Source organism: Orcinus orca, chromosome 6 (genome assembly GCF_937001465.1).
Source record: "Orcinus orca chromosome 6, mOrcOrc1.1, whole genome shotgun sequence".
Classification (NCBI taxonomy): domain Eukaryota; kingdom Metazoa; phylum Chordata; class Mammalia; order Artiodactyla; family Delphinidae; genus Orcinus; species Orcinus orca.
The window spans coordinates 78,789,214-78,811,191 of NC_064564.1; the positions used below are offsets into that span (position 1 = coordinate 78,789,214).

General features: G+C 39.4%; 1 protein-coding gene across 2 annotated transcripts in view; it reads right to left on the reverse strand.

Annotated features, from left to right (window-relative positions):
* The window catches only part of LOC101279781 (guanine nucleotide-binding protein G(q) subunit alpha), a 439,263-nt gene that overhangs the window by 349,518 nt on the left and 67,767 nt on the right, over nt 1-21,978 (reverse strand). For both annotated transcript variants that reach the window (XM_049710835.1, XM_049710834.1), the window contains exons 4-5: nt 14,526-16,811; nt 13,846-13,965 (exon numbers count right to left, since the gene is read on the reverse strand). In XM_049710835.1, coding sequence (XP_049566792.1) covers nt 13,846-13,867 — 22 coding nt within the window. In that variant the 5' untranslated portion in view covers nt 13,868-13,965; nt 14,526-16,811. The remainder of the gene's footprint in view (nt 1-13,845; nt 13,966-14,525; nt 16,812-21,978) is intronic.

Sequence of the window (21,978 nt, forward strand, 5' to 3'; positions counted from 1 at the left end):
TTGGCCAACGTGAGGCATCTGTGCAGGTACATTCATGCCAGCATTTGGGATCCAGAATAGGGGAACAAACTAGAATTGAAGATGCCTCTGAATTGACAAGGAAAGGAAAGGACCAGAAGTGTGAGTCCAGACTCAAGGCATCAGACAATGTCAAGGGGCAAGCCAGGTAACTCAAGGTAAGTAAGCAAGTGAAAAGGGCAAGAACAAGAAACAAAACAAATAAAGAGGGGCAAGTGAAGCATCAAACGCTGAGCTGAACCCGAATCAAGTGGGTGCAAGGGCAGGACCTAGAACACCAAGGTCCCGTTGTGACCACAGCCCCTACGCAAGGTTCCAGGGTCCCTGTCCTTGTGGACTCTCAGGCAGAGGAGGCTGGACTCCGCATGAGCCATGGGACATTTTTCCTGGCCTACAAGCAGTGCTAAGTTGCTTGTAGGCCTGACTCTGGTGCTACTTTGCCTTCAAAGGATGCAGACACCCTCTTTCAAGCAGAAGGAGGTTAGGGACCATCTATCTTTGTAAGTTCAGAGAAAGGAAGAAAGAACATGAAGCGCTTCCAAAGAGATCCCAGAAATATTTTGTCTCACTTCTATTTTATTTACAATCTCTTTCCTTCTCCCATCAGAACTCTGCTCCCTAGTACAGTGGCTCAAATATATCCTTGGTGTCCACTTTATCTGTGACCTATACCTGAGGTCTCTTCCTTAGGGAGGGTGGTGAGGTGGTGAGGGAAGACATAAAGCTTTGAGTGTTCCCTACAGGTTTGCACATGGGGCTTACATTCCTCTTTACTTTGATCTTTCCTGGATTAATGGATGTACACTATAGGCCACCCAGAGCTGACATGGTTGCTACTCCCCCAGCCCCCGCTGCTGCTACAAAGGAGTATCAGCAGAATGTCAGAAGAAAACAGCTTTTTTAATCCATGCCATTATTTCTCTTATTTATCTGGGACCAATAACATGGACAACTCAGGCCCTCAAGTCCATATGTGAATGATGCTTTCATGTAGCTGCGGAATCCTCTAAAATGTGACAGAACCTCATTTCAAGTCACATTATGCACTAGACAAAGGAAGCTCCCCTAGTCTCTTTCCCATCTGCTAAGTGTTATCAACAAAACAGAAAAGAAAAAACTCACCTGACTAGATTTCCAGCAAAATCCAAGTAATAATAATATGTTAATAAAATGTGATGTTACAGTATTAAGATAGCTCAGTAAAACACATGCACACGCGCACACACACACACACACACACACACACACACACACACACCCCTTCTCATTATCAATTCAATTCCTTTTTATCAGAAGGAAATTAAAGTCCTAAAAAAACCCAGAGGGCTCGCATTTAGATGCCATATTCTCATCATTTAGCAGCCTTAAGTAGGGGGTGTTTCCATTAGAATCAAGTAGCTTTCAGAATCTCTCTGGTTACAGAATTCCAATTTAAAGTCTCTCATGTACATCACTTTTGCAAGTATCACTTGAACACATAAAATATCACAGCAGCAGATCCATATCCACAAAGAAGATTGGCTACTAAGTATCAATTTCCTTAGACCAAAATGTTTCAAAACATGATCTACAGAAATTAAGGATTTGTTTAGCAAGGATGGGGATAGTAGGCAAAAGCAGAGAGGCATCCTCACAAAACTAAAGCAGTTCCTTTTTTTTTTTTGGTGGTGCGCGGGCCTCTCACTGTTGTGGTCTCTCCCGTTGGGGAGCACAGGCTCCGGACGCGCAGGCTCAGCGGCCATGGCTCACGTGCCCAGCCGCTCCGCAGCCTGTGGGATCCTCCCGGACCGGGGCACGAACCTGCGTCCCCTGCATCAGCAGGCAGACTCTCAACCACTGCGCCACCAGGGAAGCCCAAGCAGTTCCATTTTAAAAAGTATTTTTCATATGTTGGGGCTCCTCAGAGTATCTCATTTGAAAAACAGGTTCTGATCCTTCTGAAAAAAATTGGAAACTCTAGTCTTATAAAATAGTGTTTTTGAAGCTGAAGCAGCGTTCCCAGACTGCTTCCAATAAATGTCTCATAATCTAGAATCACATGGCTGTACAGCTATTGATCTTGGTGGAGTTGGAGAGGAGGGAGGCTAAGGAGTAACAGGAAGATCAATGTATGCCAGTTGCCCAGTGACCATCACCTGAGAACTTAAAACTCAAGTGGCTACCCAGCAATTTCACTACTGGATATTTATTTGAGGGAAGAGAAAGACTAAGCCCACACAAAGCCTTGTATGGGAATGTTCATAGCAAATTTATTCATCACAGTTCCAAACTGGAATCAGCGCAGATGCCCATCAGCAGGACAAATTGTGGTACGTGCATGCGATGGAACCACTCCACAATAAAAATGAAACTACGGATACATGCAACAATAGGAACAAATCTCAAAGCTATTGTGCTAAGTCAACAAAGCCAGACCAGATACAAAACAGTACCCATTGTATGATTCCACTCATAGGAAGTTCTAGACTAGGCAAACTTAACATGTGGCAGAAAAAAAAAATCAGAACAGGGCTTCCCTGGTGGTGCAGTGGTTGAGAGTCCGCCTGCCGATGCAGGGGACACGGGTTCGTGCCCCGGTCCGGGAAGACCCCACATGCCGCGGAGCGGCTGGGCCCATGAGCCACGGCCGCTGAGCCTGCGCGTCTGGAGCCTGTGCTCCGCAACGGGAGAGGCCACAACAGTGAGAGGCCCGCGCACCGCAAAAAAAAAAAAAAAAAAAAAAAAATCAGAACAGTGGTGACTTCAGGGAAGGGGGTTGACAGGGAAGGGGCACAAAGGAAATTTCTAGATTGTTGGAAACGTTCTATGTTTTGATTGCGGTATAGGTTACATGACTATATATGTTGATACTTATCAAACTATACACTTCAGAATTGTACATTTCACTTTACGAAAATTTTATCTTAAATAGACTTGTGGGGAAAATATTCAACTGAAAAACTAGATATGAGAAAAATTATAAGCAAATATTTTTAAAACTTTATAAGCTCAGAGTAGAAAACAATTTCTTAAACAAGATATAATAAGTTCTACATAGAAAACATTGACAAATACCCTTATCAAAATTAAAAACCTATGTGAAAAGCATACAGAAGAGGCCAATTCAGAAGTGACCAATAAACATTTAAAAGAATGCTTGATCTCAGGAGTAATCAAGTGAGTGCAAATTGTTAAAAAAGAAACCATTGCACACCTATCAGACTGCAATAATTTCAGTCTTATGACCTAGTAAGCTGTGGGACTGTCCATCAGCTCAGCCATTTTAGTAAAAAATCACATTCTAGTACCTAGTTGTTGAATTTCTGTCATATATCCTAAAGAAAGTCATACATGGGAATGAGGAGCATATGCAAGGATGGTGATTGTAACAGTGTTTGTACTAGTGAAAAAACGGATTCCAACTTACTGTCCACTAATAAAGAGATGGATAAGTAAAAGGTGATGTAATATTACATGGCAGTCAAAAAGAATAAACTAGATCAACATGTATCAAGATGGATAGATTTCAAAACACGTTAAAATAAATATATTACTTAGTTTTATAGAGATATATTTGCAACAAATGTGTAAAAACTGGACCTTGATATTGACTACATTTGGGGAGTAAAGAGAGGAAAAGTGAAGTAATGGTCAAAAAGGACTTTACCTTAAAGGTATTATTTAAAAATGCCTGGAGGAAGCATCATTATGGAAATAAATGAATCTTGATTCATTTCTCACACCTTATACAAAGGTTAACCCCAGATGACTCGCAGCTATTTGGGTGTTGATTCTAGTTTGTGACTTTGGGTTAGGCAAATTCGTTCTCAGGTATGACACCTGAAGCACAAGAGATAAAAGAAAAAAAAAGATAAATTGGATTTCATCAGCATGCAAAACTTTTGCTATGTGAAAGACACTACTAAAAGCATGAAAAGACAAGCCACAGACTGGAAGCAAATACTTGCAAATCACATATCTGACCAAAAACTTGTATATGGAATATATGAAGAGCTATCAAAATTCAAAAAGAAGAAAATGGACTTTTTTTTTTTTTAAGGAGCAAATTTTTGAACAGAGACTTCACTAAAAAAGATACTTAGGTACCTAATAAGCACATGAAATGCCCAACATTGTCAGTCATTAGGGAAATGCAAATTAAAACCATGAAGGGAACACTACACTTAACAGAATAACTTAAAAAAAAAAGAAAGAAACCCGGCCATTCCATGCTGATGGGGATGAGGGGCACCTGGCTGCAATCTCAGCTTATGCTGCTCGAAAAGCAGCCACTTTGGAAAGCCTCAGGCAAAGAAATACAGGCGCTGCAGCTGAAATCTGCCAACGGATGAGGAAGTGGTAAGAGCAAAAGAATATGGGTGGGGTACCCGCAGCGTCTGGTTCTCTCCCCATGTAACTGTACTTCAGTTCCCACTCTACCGAGGGCTCTGTCGGGTTTTAAGTAGGCCAATCCAACCATAAAAATTCACTGTCTTGCATATCCTACAATGCTTTTCCCGTAAACTTGACTAAGGAACACAAGAAAGAGGAAAGAAAACAGGGTGTCTGACAGCAACTTGAGACACAATCAAACCAACAGCCTACACACCAGTGTCCTGTGTATTTTGAGGTGAGCCTGCTCTGTCCCTGGAGAATGGCCAGATTTGCCAGGAGAATGACCGGATTCCACTCTCTCTACATGGAATGTCACTCAACAGATACGAAAAATGCTTTTGTAGGTTGAGGTTCCTGAGTGAGTCTAGTGAAGAAGAAAGGATAGGAAGAGGGGAGGGGAGAAGGAGGGAAGGAAATGGAAAGAACAAAAGCCCCTACATTTGCCTCGTCCAGCTCACTAGGTCCTCTCCTAGGGCAGGGCCGGTTCTCTTCACGTGGAAGGAGGCCCAGACTGAGCTCTTCATGCAGTTTAAAGTCCCCCGGGAACTTGTGCCCGCATCTGCATCTTCTCTACCAGCTCGTCTAGATCTGCTGCCCTGTGCCAAATGTTATTTGTATGTCTAGAAGATTTAAATATTGGTCATGATCCTTCTGAATCTTAAAGCCCTGAATCCTGTCCTGCCATCTACTACAGTAGACAGTGATGGGAAAAAAAAAAAAACCCTAGTCAAGGACCCACTTGATTTTCTCTCTTTTCTCTGGCAACTTTATTACGTAACTTTAAAAAATCAACCTCAGTAGATAAAATTTGCATGCAATAAAATGCATGCATTTAAGATTTACAACTTGATGAGTTTTAACAAATGAATATTGCCATATATAAGCACCAGTCTAATTGAGATAACAAATCATTTCTATCATGCCAAAACATGCCTTTTGCAGCCAATCTCTGTTCCAGGAAACCACAGCTCTGCTTTATGTGACTATAGTCTTGCCTTTTCTAGAATTTCATATAAATGGGATTATACATTATCATGCTTTTATATCTGATTTCTTTTGCTTGGTCTAATTTTTGAAATTCGTTCATTTTATTGTGTGTGTTAGTAGTTCACTCCTTTTATACTGAATAATATTCCAGATCATTTTTAATAGAAGAACAACTTTTTCACCTCTGGATTAAGAGCTAGATAGGAGATAGCAAGCTTAAATGCCTAGAGAAGCCAGGCAAGTAATATAAATGAGAGAAAGGGGCCAGTGTGAGAAAATTTATTCTCAAAACACTAGGCTTCCTTGTTATATCTTTGTTTTCCAAAGAAACATCTTCCCTTCATCTTTGAGGAAAATATAAGAATAAGTATGATGATGAATGGCAATTGACACTTGGCCTTGATTTGGTAGGGGGGGAACAGTAAGGAATGAAGGGGATGGTGGCAATTTACAGAGCCCAGAGCCTAAGCGAAGCCAGTTTGTCAGGTGGGAATGGGGAACCAGGTTTCAAATCTTCTTATTGTCCTGGAGAAACAGGAAACCTAGGTTTGAATGTGAAATCTCCTGAGTTTTAAATGTTGGAAATAAATTTAAATTTTATTAAAACACTGGACAGGTCCCCCCCAAAATCTGGGGGGCCAGATAAGGACCAGGAGGGACTACATTGTGTCCTCTGATGTGGACACACTAAAAGCTAGCCCAAGCCACCCACCCCAGCGTGCTTTCTGTAGAACCACCCTGGTCCCTTGAGGTCCTCCCAGGCTAGAGGAGGGTTGGCTTACCTCATTGGCTGTATGGGAGAGACAGGAAAAAAGAGAAGCAAAAGTCATTCCAAGGTCCCAAGAAGAGAGGACGTGAATATTCGCTACAAGTCAGTTATTCTACTCTTTCATTTCTCCCACGCTGCAGCAGTGTGGGGGGACATACATTGGAATCAGCTGGGGCGGGGAAGATGCAGGTTCCCAGATCCCCTCCCAATTTACCTAATTAGACTCTCTAGTGGCTGGGTTGGCTGTGGATTTCTATCTTCATAAGCCCCTCAGGTAATTCTTATCCACATTGAACTCTGACACCCACTGCATTGGATTTTTCCACCTTAACTACAAACGGCTCAGTTGCCACCTTAACTACAAACGGCTCAGAAGTCCATTTTGCTCTACACCTAAGTTTGAGGTCTCCTTTGTGGGAACAACACTAATGGGGACAAAGGGAAGGCCTTGCGCGCCCCCTAGGGGATAGCTTGAACAATGTACAGCTTTATAATGATAAGTGCTTTTTCAGAGGTGCTAGGAATAAAAATAATAGGTAGTATTTTTGAGCCTTTACTGGCATCAGGCATACTGATTGGCCATTCACATAAATTATCTCATTTAAGCCTGTGAGGCAGGCGCTCTTATTACCTGCATTTTACAGAGGAAATTCACCTGTAAATCCAGTGGCGTGGTTGATCATGCCCTCATCCTCAGTATAATTTCTTCACTTGGCTTCCAGGATGCCATAGGTTTTCTCATTTGCTTCCCACGTCACTGGTTCTTCCCCTTCAGTCTTCATTTTATTCCCCCGTATTCCCCAAGACCTATTCATTTTGGTGCACCCCAGTGACAACTCCCAAATTTCCGTCTTGTGACCAACCTCTCTCCTGAACTGTAGACTCATATATGCAACTCCCTATTTGGCATGTCCACTTGATGCCTCACCGACATCTCAAATTTAACATGCCTAAAAGTGATGTTCTCATCTTCTCCCACAAACCTATCCATCAGAGGTTTTCCCCCTTTCAGTTGATGAAACTCCATCCTCCCAGCTGCTCACACCCAAAACCTTGGTCTCACTCCCGACTCCACACACTCACACCACTTCCCTGCACTCCCATGGCCACCACCCTGGTTTGAGTCATCATCATCTCTCACCTGGATTATCACTAGAGTCTCCTCCTTGGTCCTCTTGTTCCAAAATGTGCCATTTGAGACTATTCCCAACACAGAAACCAGAGTGATCTTTCTAAAATATAACACAGATGGTGTAGTTTCTCTGCCTAAACTCCTCCAAGAGTTTCCCATTTCACCCAGACTAAATGCCGCAGTCCTTAAAGTGGCCAATGAGGCCCTCTACCAGCAGGGTTGCCTCTGGGTCTACCTCTGACCTCATCTCCTGTTTGACTCTCTCTTCATGACTCCACACCAGCCATGCTGGTCTCCATGTTATTCCTTGCACGTCCCTGGCTTGCTTCTGCCCTAAGACTTTTGCCCTGGCTCATCCATCTGCCTGAAACATTCTTCCCCCAGAAATCCACTTACCTAACCAGTTCACCTGCAAATCTTTCCTCACGTGTCACACTCTTAATGAGACTGACCTTGTCTCCTCTATTAAAACCTGCAATCTGTCCCTCCTCCTGTAAGCCCAAACCTCTTACCATGTTCTACTTTTCCCTAGCATTTGATGACTTTCCAACATATTATATAATTTAACTATTTATTATGTTTTGTTATTTTTTTCTCCCCTCACTAGAATGTAAGCTCCAAGAAGGCAGAAGGTTTTGCCTGTTTTGTTTACTAACACATCCCAAACACATAGATTAGCCCCTGAAATATAATAGAAATATTTGTCGAATGAGTAAGACATGGACGGGTTACATACTTAGTCCTAAGTATTTCAATAACCCATTTGAGAAGTAAACCTAAATAATAAACAATTGCTTTCTCCCTGTAGAGAAGCAGAATATAGCTCCATGCAATCTGTTTGGGCAACTTCTACAGGGATGAATGCTGAGTACCGGCACCTACAGCCCCCATCCTTTAAAGAAGTAACAAACAGCAACATGCTATGTGTATCATTCACCTCTTCCGGAGTAAAGTTTATTTCCTACCATTATGTCACCCACAGAGCTGGGCATTGTCTTCTTTACCCAGTTTTCTTGGGGAATACCATGCTGTTACATGTAGTATTTTTCCTTACATTGAAAAGCAATATACAGTCTGCAGTGTACGTTTTCATATACTATTTGGGGTTTAAAGATGAGTTCCTGGAAGTTGTAACTCACAAAAGGAAGCAATGTAAATTTCTGTGAAATGGATATTCTATAACTAGGTCACTGAGTAAGGGTGACTTGCCATCTGATATACCTTGATAAGAGATGTAGCAAATGGCTCTGCTCGGTGTTTTCTCTTTCTTTTTAAATGTACTGTTATATTTTTTTGGCTGTGTTGGGTCTTCTTTGCTACACACAGGCTTTCTCTAGATTCGAGGAGCGGGGGCTGCTCTTCGTTGCGGTGCGCGGGCTTCTCATTGCAGTGGCTTCTCTTGTTGCGCAGCACGGGCTCTAGGCACGCGGGCTTCAGTAGTTGTAGCACGGGGGCTCAGGAGTTGGTGCTCGCGGGCTGTAGAGAGCAGGCTCAGTAGTTGTGGTGCACAGGCTTTGTTGCCCAGCGGCATGTGGGATCTTCCCGGACCAGGTATGAACCCGTGTCCCCTGCACCAGCAGGTGGCTTCTTAACCACTGCACCACCGGGGAAGTCCCTTGGTGTTTTATGAATTGCCTGCAATCGTAATTCTCACAGAGAGGCAGGTGACAGTTTCCTGTAGTAAGAATTTCAGGGCACTGACTTGCCCACAGTTGTATCTCACCGGGATGAGTAGCACAGGGCTCTGGCCATGTGTTCCTCATGTCCTCTACTTAGCTAGTCAGACCCAAGTTGACCAATTGCAGCATCCATCCCTCACCCCCGATCGCAGACTGCCCTCCAAAGATTCAGGCTTCTGAAAGAAATCCAGATCCTCTTCTCCCTGCTCTTTGTCAACAACCCCCAATTCTGCCCTGGTCTCACATCTAGTCTTCCCCAGCCCTCCCAGCATTACAACCATATGGCTGCTCCCAACCCGATGCGCTTAGAAAAAGTGAAAGATTAAAGACCAGATTGTGCGAAGCTTGATGAATGAATAATTTGAAGTGTTTGTTTCCACGATTCGTTTTTTCTTTTTCCAATGAAAAGCCAGAAACTTCCAAGACTCAGTGTCAGAAAATAAAGGGAGGGGGCAAGAAAAACAGTCTGTACCTCCTCAAACATCTGTGAAATTTACTCATACAAATTCCCGGCAGTCTGTCCACACATACAACTACTTAGATTTATAGTTCTACCTCTCAAAATTGGACAATTTGCTTCAAGGACAAGAGTCAGCTAGACAGAACATTTGAAGATGAAAGAAAAGATCCTAGTGTTATGCCAATGATTAAATTGTGTCAATGCAGTATTTTTTGGTTGCAAAAGTAAAATCAGCTCAAATGTATATATAAACAAAATAATACATTTCAATCACAGTAACCATCTTTTCCTGTGGCCATCATTTATCCATGAGGAACCACCCCCAAACTTGGTATATTCTGTAGGAGCCAATATCTTCTCCTTCACATGGGATACCTGGTGGCAACTTATGACAAGGTGGCTTTGTAGCAAATGCACCTGAACTTGTTGAAATACTTGTTTCCCTTGACAGCCAGTCCACCGCACTCTCCAAGTTTTCCTCTCACCTTCCCGGCCAGTTCTCAGTCTCATTTCTGGTCCTTCTCATCACCCTGACTTCTAGCCATTGGACTGACTGCCATGAACTCAGTCCTTTAACTTCTTCTCTAGATTCTCTCCAGCAATGATCTCAGCCAGTCTTTATGAAACCATTCTATGAGGCAGGGATCTGCATCTGTTTTGTTTATTGCTGTATTGCCAGAGCCTGGAACAATGTTGGCATATGGTAGAGGCTCCATAAATGTTTGTTGAATAAGTGAATATCTAAATAACAATGGTCAAAGTATTCTTCTGGGGAGATGATACATTTATTCCAATGATATCGCCATTGCTCCGAATATTTTTAGGGCAATAGTGGAAGTAGGAAAACCAGTTAGAAGGAGGCTATTTGCAATAATCCTAGAGAAGGATGATGATGGCTTTAACCCAAACAGGTGGTAGCAGAGGCGATATTGAGACGTGATTGGCTTCTGGCTACAATTTGAATATAGATCTAATGGGTTGAGGTTAATTTTCACAGTGCGTATGGAACGAGTCTCAATATTTATGAGACCACCCCATTAAAAAAAGTAAAAAATTATAGTTGCTCAGCTTAATAGTACATATTATTTACTAGTCCCAGAATCATACGCCATTTGGCTATCGCAGAAATCAAATTTCCCCTTGAAAAGTGAAACACAGAACCACTGGAGACATTTATGGGCTCTGAATGCGATTCCCTGTATGATGAAAGAATAATTCTGATTTTTTATGAGCACGCTTTTGTATTCGTGTGATTTAATTCTCATAGCAATCTTTTGAGGTTCTTGTTATTAACCCTATTTTTCAGACGAAAGAAAGGAGGCTCAGAGAGGTGAGCTAATTTTCTCAAGAGCTCCCAACTGCAGAGAGGGAGGATTTAAACGCAGGCCGCTTCAAACATGTGCTAGACGAATAAGAGCACCATGTTGGGAACAAACGCACATGCTGCCTAGAAAGAATATTCATTTGGGGCATTTCAGTATGACTTACTTAATTTCTCTCTTTCGACTTCATACTCACATCTCATAAGGACAACTCCGGAGGGTGGAAGCCCTGCAGCAAATACGAGACATCGTAGCTAGGACACTAGGACCAGTTGTGTTTTCCTGTTAGACTGGGAACGAGCGTCCTTTCAATGGCCACAGCCCTGGGTCGGGTGGTTCTTCCAGACGGTGTTTCCAGCGTCCCTGGGAGAAAACGCTGCCATCACCATGGGGATTCGATGCTTTCCAGGGCTATGTAGCCAGCATCGTCTCGAGACAAGGAACTATTGTTCGGATAGAAAGAGAGCATATTTCTCACTAGGGATTTGGGCTTGAATAAGGATTCAAATTTCAACAATGCCTCCTTTTGTAAAAATGGCTGACTTTTTTTTTTTTTAGGAGTATGTGATTTTTTTTCAGATTCAGATCATGGCTACTAACAACTGTTTCTCCTACAATGTTTCTTAAAAACATAATGTATGTGTTCCTGGGTATTAGGCTCTCACAGAATAAATACCCCATTGCACATTAACATGAAGGCTTCATGCTGTTCTGAGCAGACTCTGGCTTTGCCACGGCAGGAAAGTCGTTTTGGGGGTGGGGTGGAGCCGGAAGCGATGGGTTCCTGGAGGGGAATTGGCACTTACGGAGAATGGCATCTAATGTGCCAGACACTTTAGATAAGTTATTCTAATTAATCCTCACAATCACCTGAACAGATATTATGCAAGTTTTACAAGCAAGGAACGTAACTAGGTGACTGGAGCAAAAATCACAGCTGGTGAGAATGGAATCTGGGATCGGTTCCCAGATTTCACTTCAAACCTGTTCTCTTTCTGCTTCCTGTTACATGCTCCCTTGCTGACCTTTTCAAATTTCATTTTCTCGGACGAGCCACCTGGCAAGGAAGAGTGCACAAAATGGTGCTTGTGAATGCCTCTGCCACAGGGCTTGTCACATAATAAGTACTCAATAAAAATCACATTTTCTCCCATCTTCCTCCTGTATCATCTCATCTTACCTTTTGTTTCTCTTTCTCTTTTTCTTCTCTCTCCTTTTCTTTCACCTCCTGCTTTCTTTTTGCTCTCATATGCTTTTCTCTGTAGAAACCCCAAATCTAAAGATCCTGTTCCCAGTGACAACATAAGCTTTAAAAAAATCTCCCAGGAATAAATCAACAAGAACAATGTGAGATCCACATGAGGAAAACTAAGAAATTTTAGTGAAGATACAAAAGAAGACCTGAATAGATGGAAAGATATACATATTTCAGGAGGAAAGATTCAATATTTTAAGGATGTCAACTTTGCTAATTAATCCATAAATTCAATGCAATCCCAATACAAATCCTAATGGGAGATTTAATGATATTGATAAGTTGATTTTAGAGTTCATGTGGAAGAGAAAATGCACGAGAACAACCAAAAAATGTAAAGAAAAAGAAACAAAGAACAATGGGGTAGGACCTGAATTTTTAGTTATCAAAATATGCCAAGTGTATGTTAATTAAAGAATGTTGTATTGGTTCAGAATAAAAACAAGGACAAATTGAATCAAAAAGAACAATTCAGGGACAAAGGGACATTTAGAATATAAAAAGGGAGCATTTCAAATCAGAGCAAAAAGGACAAATTGTTCAAAAATGATATTGAGAGGGTTGGAAATCCTGAAAAAAATAATTTAGATTCCAGTATCACATCATACACACAAAATCCAAGTGGATTAAACTCTATAAACACTAAACTAAAAAAAATAACAAATCAGAAAGGAACTTGAGTAAAATACAGCATATCAGTTTTTAGAATTTTAGGGGGTGATGAAGGCCTTCCTAGGGAAGATGCAAATTCCAGGAGCCATTAATAAAAATACCTTATTTCAAAAAATTTAAAGTTCTGTGTGAAATAAGACTCTAAAACTAAAGGTCCTAGTGAAAGTCTTTGTAAAATATGTAAAGCAAAGTATAATATACAAAATATGTTAAGAGCTCCTAAAATTATTAAAAGACATAAAATGTAAAACTGGGAAAAAGAAATGAAGAGATAACCATAAAAAATTAAAACAGTGATAAAATATAAAAAGATGCTTAATCTCAAAATAAAGGAAATGCAAAATAAACCACAAGGTGTACTTTATAAATAATCAGGTTGTTAAAAATTCAATAGATTGATACCAGTATTATCAGGTGGAAATGGACAACTTCACACACAGTTTTTAAGAGTGTAAATTGGTACAATCTCTTTTGATGACAACTTAGAAATAGCTATCAAAATTTAAAATAAGCATTTTCTTGGATTTCTTAATTCCATTTCTAAGACTCGTTCCTCTGAAACATTCACAGATATTCATAAAATAAACATGGCTAGTCATTGAAGGTTTATTTATAATAAAGAAAAATTGGAAAAAGACAAATTTTCCTCGGTTAGATGAAATATGGTACATTTATATTGTGGAATACTACATGATGACTGAAAAAAATGAGGTAGATTTATATTTACTTCATAAAAGAGCTTTAAGACATATGGTCAAGTAAGAAAAAAAAAAGTAAGGTACCACATACTGTGGGTAAAGAGGATTTGGTTTTTCATGTTATTTGAATTATTTGCAGTTAGCACATTTTGCTTATGTAAATAAGAATAAAAGGAATCTTACTTCATCTTATAATATTTAATTTGAGCCAAGTAACCATAGCAGTACTAGTACTGTTCTCATGTATTCAGTAAATTTCCTGGGCTACACCCTCCCAGGTCAGGGATGAGTTGGTGACACTACGGGCTGGAGACCCAAGAGAACAAAGCTGAGGCGATGCTGAACTAGCACAATAGAAGAACGCTTCTCCTCAACTCCCAGCTCAGTATTGTAGCTATAAGCGAGAATCACTTACTGAATTCCCTCTTTTGCTTTGGACTTCAGTGAAGTCCTTCTGGCCGTGGAACCGTGGTACTTACCACCCAACAGTGTGGTATCCATCTTCTGTTTCTTGGTAAACTCCCTTCTGTCACAGGGGAAAAGTAGCACCAGGTCTCTCTCCCCTTCCTCCCTTCTCCAAAACCTTCACTCTTGTTTAGCTGAAACATTTAGGAAGAAAAAGAGAAACTTTTAAAAAGTTTTAGTAATATAAACATACATGTATGAAGAGTATATATTAAACTTCACATCAAACATCATTTTTCCTGGAAAAAGTCCTTTAGAATATTAAAAAGAAAACTATCATCATTTATAACAAAGTCATTATTCTCCTACAATATTTCTTTGTGTATATATTTCTTCTAATTATTTTGTATTCTTTTTGTACCATTTTCAAAATATTTCTCTTCCAATTAGATTTTTCACCTTCTAATTATTTTTAGGTACAAAAAATACTGTTTTTGGATTTTTTCTGATGAGTATATTGGTTAGCCTAAGTCGCACATGATAGCAAGCTAGAACTAAAACTGTAACTGATCATAAAAATATGAAAACAGGACGAATAATTCTGCACATACTCAAGAGTAACCAAAGTACTTGAGCATTTCGAGCAGAATTGAACTCTGGCCTGAAAATCAAGAGACTTCAGCTCTGTCATTCAGTACAAACTTGGACAAGTGTGTGTCCTCTTAGATATTTTATAGATAGATGAGTTTTTTACCTGTAAATTAAGTGGGTTGAGGAACAAAATTTTAAAACTCCCGTCCACTGATAAGATTCAAAGATTTCCACCGATGGTTGGGTGTGTAGAACGACTGGCAGACAGAACTTAGAAATAGAAATGACAATGGACCTAGAGATTATCATACTAAGTGAAGTAAGTCAAACAGAGAAAGACAAATAGCATATGATATCACTTATATGTGGAATCTAAAATATAATACAAATGAACTTATCTACGAAACAGAAACAGACTCACAGACCTAGAAAACAAACTTACGGTTACCAAAGGGAAAAAGGGATGGGGGAGATAAATTAGGAGTTTGGGATTAGCAGATACAAACTACTATATATACTGATAAAATAGGTAAACAACAAGGACCTACTGTATAGCACAGGGAATTATACTCAATATCCTGTAATAAACTCGAATGGAAAAGAATCTGAAAAAGAATATACATATATGTATAACTGACTCACTTTGCTGTATACCAGAAACTAACACAACATTGTAAATCAACTGTACTTCAATCTCAAAAAAAAAAAAATAGAAACAACAACGGCAATAACGTTAATAGCTACCATTTCATGTGCGCTTATCACGTGCCGAGAACTAGGGTACGTGCTTTATATATATCATCTTGTTTGATTCTTATGCCATTTGAGGTTGAGATTATTTCCTCCATTCTTTAGATGAAGAAATGGAGACTCAGAGAGAGTAAATAACTTTCCCTAGGGTATACAACTAAAAGTGGGAAGTCCTGAAGTCAGGTCTAATTCCAAAGTTTGTGTTCTTAAGTTAAGGGCTAACCACAACCTGCGGTACAGGTCATTTTAAGGCTCCCTCTGCATCATACTGTTAGTGCTGCAGGGGCGGGGGGGGGGGGGTGGCGAGGCAGGCGGGGAGAGGGAGAAGGGGAGGCTGGCAAGGTAAGACTGTTGCAGGAGAGGGAAATGTCACGTCATGGGACCTGCAGGAGTCTTAGGACCGATTGCCAAGTGAGGGTTTTTGGCAGGAAAGAATTCAAGAGCCAGCCAGAGTAAAGGGAAAACAAATTTATTTAGACATGCACATTCTATAGGCAGAATGTGGACGTCTCAGGAAGTGAGAGTGGCCCCAGGAATGGGGCCATAGGTTTTTATGGGCTAATTTCATAGGCTACTGAGTGGGAGGAATATTCTTGCTATTTTGGGGATTTCCCAGGAATTGGGCCACTGGGAACTTTCTGGCCTTTTTGGTCTTCCTGGGAACTGTCAGGTGTAAGGGGGAGTGATTTTTAGTGTTACAAGGAAGGTATAATGAGCTAAAGGTCAATGCCTGGGCTATTCTCACAGCCACATTGTTTGCAGCTGGTTCCAGCTGGTCTTCATCACATCCCAACCGCTGCGCCCCTTCTTCATTATGTAGCATTTGTGTCCTGCCTCTTTCCTTCCCATCTCAAGACCTTCAAGAATCCCTTGTTTCAGAGAGTGAATATAACTCAAAGCTTCTTCCATTGCCTAGAATGTTCAGTTGTGGATGGGGCAATGAATTTCCAGATGAGCCTGGAAATTTATAGCTGTGAGGCCATCCTGAAATTTTCCACTAAGATGAGAAATGATTTGCATGGCTGAAGACAGATGAATCTCCCAGTTGAGTCTTAGAAAGGAACTTCCAGGTCAGGTTCCTTGGCTGGCCTGGATGCCTGTAATTCACTTATTGTGTGATTAAGTGACAGGGTTATTTTTCCAGAGCTAATGATTCAAAAGCTTTCTGTGATATTAAACTCAGACATGTGAAAAAACAACAAGCAATTAGAAGCAATCAAAGCATTCTGAAATTAAGATTCAATTTCTGCATTTGCTAAACTCTTCATCAAAGAAATCAGTAATTTTTTTAAAAGCTATGAATATGATACACAGAGAATTAGAACAGCAATCAGTTTTAAAATGTACCCATGCTTCCCAGAATGCTTAGAATATTTAGGACCTAGCATTTTTCACTTGTCTTATTATGTTGCATTTTTTTAGACATGTGCCTTTGAACACTTTCTTGAGTAAGATTTCTCTTTCAGTTTTGACAGATGAATGGGCATGTAACTCCGTGAATGCCAGAAAAACCCTTATAAGCATCAAAGAATAAAAGCCACACTGAGCCATTTATACAAGTACTTCCAGCAAATTGCAGTGGGCAGGCTTCTCTTCTTTGGGTTTTGGTGTATAAGATGTTTGAAGATCCCTGAAGTCATATTCAACCAGGTGGATCTTGAGGTTTGTGAGTGTACCACCATCCTCAGCCTCTAAGAACCTACCAAGGGACAGAAAACAGGATTAGAAATAAATATCCTTCCATCCAAGCAACTCCTTGCCTTCTTTAATTGGCATTTTCATTTTGCTCAAGGCTGAATTCAATACCTTTTGAATATGAAGTAGAGCATTTTACCTTTCAGTCGTGCATCTCTTTTCCCACAATCCATTAGTCATTCATGTCTTTCTCTTCTCTTAGGTGGCTCAAACACACCTTTTTCAGTTTCTCTAATTTATCAAAGTTTTTCCTGAGTGGAGCCTCTGCACCTGTTGTCACCTCTGTCTGAAACCTCCCTCACCCCCTCTCCCTTTTCCAGCTGCCTCATTCTTTAGGTTTCAGCTCGAATGTCACTCCTTCGGAGAGGTCTTCCTTACTACCCTCTTAAGTGTGCCCCCCTACCCGTCTCCACTTGGTTCTGTTACTTAAAAATAAATCGTATAATATTATTACTTTCTTTTAGAGCAATCACAATTATAATTGTATATGTAAAAAAAATTATGGGGCTTCGCTGGTGGCGCAGTGGTTGAGAGTCCGCCTGCTGATGCAGGGGACACGGGTTCCTGTCCCGGTCCGGGAGGATCCCACATGCCGCGGAGCGGCTGGGCCCGTGAGCCATGGCCGCTGAGCCTGCGCGTCCGGAGCCTGTGCTCCGCAACGGGAGAGGCCACAACAGTGAGAGGCCCGCGTACCGAAAAAAAAAAAAAAATTATGTTCTTTTATTATTTCTGACTTTCCAACAGGACTGTAAACTCCATGAGAGAGTATATCTTAAGATGCATACATACAATATTGTTTTCAAGTCAAAAAGCAATACATATACAAACACATAAAAAGAAAACTACAGGCCAACATTCCTTATGAATATAGATGAAAGAATCCTTAACAAAATATTAGTAAATTGGTCTCAGCACCATATAAAAACAATTATATATCATGACCAAGTGGAGTTTATCCTAGAAATATAAGGTTAGTTAAATGTCTGAAAATCAATTAATGTAATGCACTATATTAATAGAGAGCGATGGACAGAAACCGTATTATCATCTCTATTATCATCTCAATAAATACATAAAAAGTATCTGGCCAAATTCAATAATTATTTATGATAAAAACTCTCAACAAACTTTCTCAACCTGATAAAGGACGTCTCTGAAAAACTAACAACACTATACTTAGTGGTGAAAGACTGAATTCTTTACCCCTAATATCAGGAATAAGAAAGGGATACCCATTTTCATCACTTTTATTCAAGACTGTAGTGGAGATTCTAGCCAGTGCAGTAAGGAATAAAGATACTAGAGGTATATAGATTAGAAAAAAATAAATAAAACTGTCTTATTTGTGATGATATGATCTTGTATATAGAAGATCCTAAGGCATGTACCAAAGAAGAACCCTATTAGAACTAATAATCTAGGTTACCAAGGTCCAGAGTATGCAAGATCAATGTACAAAAATCAATTTTATTTCTAGAAGCTAACAATGAACAATCCAAAACTGAAATTAAGGAAACAATTTCATTTGTGATACTATCAAAAAGATTACTTAGGAATATATTTAACAAAAAAGTGCAGGACTTGTATCATGAAAACTATAAATAATTGTTGAGAAAAATTAGCAAAGACAAATAAAGACATTTCATATTCATGGACTGGAAAGACTTAATATTGTTAAGTTGGTAATTCCCTCCAAGTTAATCTATCAATTCAATGCAATCCTTTCAAAATCCCAGTAGGCTTTTTTTGTGTGTGTGGAAATTGACAAGAAGATCCTAAAAGTCATAGAGAAATGCAAAGGGCAGCAGCTGAAACCACTTTGAAAAAGAACAAATTCAGAGGACATACATATTTGAGTTAAGACTTGCTATAAAGCTTCGGCATTCAAGACAGCGCGGTATTAGCATAAGGATAAGCATAATCAGTGAAACAGAATAGAGTCTGGAAATAAACTTTATACATATGGTACATATATATATATATATTTTTTAATTTAATTTAATTTTTTTTGCCAAACCTCACTGCTTGTTGGATCTTAGTTCTCCGACCACGGATTGAACCCAGTCCCGGGGCAGTGAAAGCACAGAGTCCTAACCACTGGACTGCTAGGGAATTCCTTTTTTAAATTAATTAATTAATTAATTTTTGCCTGCACCGCGCGGCTTGCGGGATCTTAGTTCCCCAACGAGGGATCGAACCCGTGCTCGCGGCAGTGAAAGCATCGAGTCCTAACCACTGCACTGCCAGGGAATTTATATGGCCAATATATTTTTGATAAAACTTCCAAGGTAATCCAATAGGATAAGGATCATCTTTTTAACAAATGGCACTGAGAAAACTGCATTATCTAAATGCAAAAAAAAATAAACCTAGCCCTTTTCCTCATACCATACAAAAAATTTACTCAAGACAAATTATAGACCTAAATATAAAAACTAAAACTATAAATCTAGAAGTAAACAAATATGATAATCTTTGGGTGCTCTTGGGTTAGGCAAAATTTTCTTAGATATGACACCAAAAGCATTCTCCATAAAAGAAAAAATTGACAAACTGGAGTTTATCAAAACTGAAAAATTTGTTTTTCAAAGGATATTTTAAAAAATGAACTGACAGAGCTTCCCTGGTGGTGCAGTGGTTGAGAGTCCACCTGCCGATGCAGGGGACGCGGGTTCGTGCCCCCGGTCCGGGAAGATTCCACATGCCGCGGAGCAGCTGGGCCCGTGAGCCATGGCTGCTGAGCCTGCGCGTCCGGAGCCTGTGCTCCACAACGGGAGAGGCCACAACAGTGAGAGGTCTGCGTACCGAAAAAAAAAAAAAAAAAAAAGAATATAGTCTTCTTGGTCACAATAGAATCAAATGATCTACCCTATACAAATGAATCCTTCCCCATTACTGACCATTCAGTAACAGGAGTGGTTAATTATTAATTTCTTTTGGCATCTTTGTTTCTCCTCTGAAATAATTTTACATTTTTTTCAAATGAAAATAAAATTTCATGCAGTGACCATAAGTAAACAGTGAATCAATACACACAAAAGTTTGAATTTGACATGCCTCAGTATGACATGAGATACTTCATGAATTATTTAGAGTGTTCTTGGTATCTCGAAAATTTTACTTACCTAGCCACGGTGCATATTCTTATGAGATATCACTAGCTTAACTTTACAGGGAAAATTCAGAGGAAATCAGTATGAAAAATAGATTTCATCAGATAAATGTTTTAATAATTTGGTTTTAGTAATACAACTTGATAATAATTGAGAAAATGTGCTGTCTGATTTAAATTTTGGCAGAACTAGCATCTTCCCATTTTCTCTTTTGATTAGGCTGTTTGATACAGTAGAGCGAACATTCTATTTAAAAGGTTCTTTTATGCCATAAAACTTTATATAATATTGAATTAGTCAAAAGGTAAATGGTTCCACCATCCTACTTGACTAATGTAATGTTAACATTTGATCATCCAGTCACTATCTGTAAAGATCCTATCCAATGAGAGGGAAATTGCTGCTTCACCAGATAAGTATTTTCATTGTTAGATAATACTTTCATTTGCAGGTATACAAATGCTCAATTTATGATTTTTAAATTAAGAAAATCAGGTGTTAATATTGTTTTTCTATTTATGAACACTCTCTGATTTAAAAACAAAATCCAATCCATCGGCAGGTGGACTCTTCAACCACTGCGCCACCAGGGAAGCCCAAGAAGACTATATTCTTAAGCAGGATGGTTCAGTGGTTTACTTAGGTTTGTTTTAATTCCCATTTAATTCCTATTTATGATAGTATGATATTTAAACCAGAGAAAAATTCATTATGTGAAGTCATGAACACTAAAAGGAGAAAAAATGCTCACCTGAAGCATAAAATAAGACATAGTAGGACAAATTGAAGAAGTCCAAAGAAAGTAACATATCCGTCTTGCATCTATATGTTTCAACAGGGCCAGTGATCATAAGGAAAAGATCATAAAGGTTACTGAGTCTGATGTAGATGCCACCATATTATGTGATGTCTCTCAAACATTGCTTGAGGCATTAGACGCACAGGACAGGAAGCCACAATCAAGGAAGTTCCTGAGCCTTCTCATTTCTTAGAATATTTGCTAGTAAGTCTTCAAAGACTTAGAAATCATCAAAGAGAAAGCAACAGAAGAGCTGAAGACCAGAGTTCAAAGAACTGCAATTCAAGGGAAGTTGCAGAAGTTTCAAGACAGTGAATAAAGAATCATGAAGACAGACTACTTTCATGATCTTATCCAATGGGAAGAGATGTCATCTGTTCATATCAACACTGGAGACCTTCAGAAGTTTGTTGTCAAAGAAGGCAGCCATAAAGGCTTGTTTGGAAGTGAATGGCCTCTAGCACTTCAATTACACAGGAGAAAAAGAAAACCTCTTTCAATATTTACTTAAACTACGAACATTGAAATATTCCCTGCACATTTTTTTTTTTTTTGCCAAATCAGTATAGTCCTCGGTATGATGTTTTTTTAGTTGATTCTATTTTTCAAACTTTAGTACATTTATTTAAAACAGAAAAAATATCTAACTACCACAAATGGAAGTCCAGGAAAGTCACTTTTAAAAGAAGGCAACCATTAAAATAAATATAAATTAAATAAAAATCATTTTTTTCAGTCTTTAGCTAAGTATTATTGCTTACTGAAGGTTCTGGGGAAGAGTTGAAGATATAAAACCCCAAGACTGAGCCTTTCACCTTGACTATTGAGAAGAGTTGAAAGAAAATCAAAAGGGGCAACATCTATACCTCAGGCAGAATCATCTCTTACACTACTGGTTGTGTTATCTAGTACATGTATAGGTTGCTTTCAGTATTTTGAATAAGTTCTATTCAATAATTTTTTAAATTCTTTACTGCTTTTTAAACTTTTATTCCTTGGAGGTAGTCTTCCCTTGTTCTTGGGTTAAAATTTGAGCAGCTCCCATGATTTTGCTGGTCATTCTCTGACAGTTAAAATCCAAAGATCATATCAAGTGACAAACACATTCTCACTTAAAATTGTCTTCTCTCTGCTATTAGAGCTAGCTGTAGCCAAGGTGTGAGAGTCTTATTACATGGTTTCCTTTATTTCAAGCCAAAATCTACTTTCTGGTGTCTCCCATGCCTAGATCCTACCTCTGTTCTCTGGAGACATTCTGA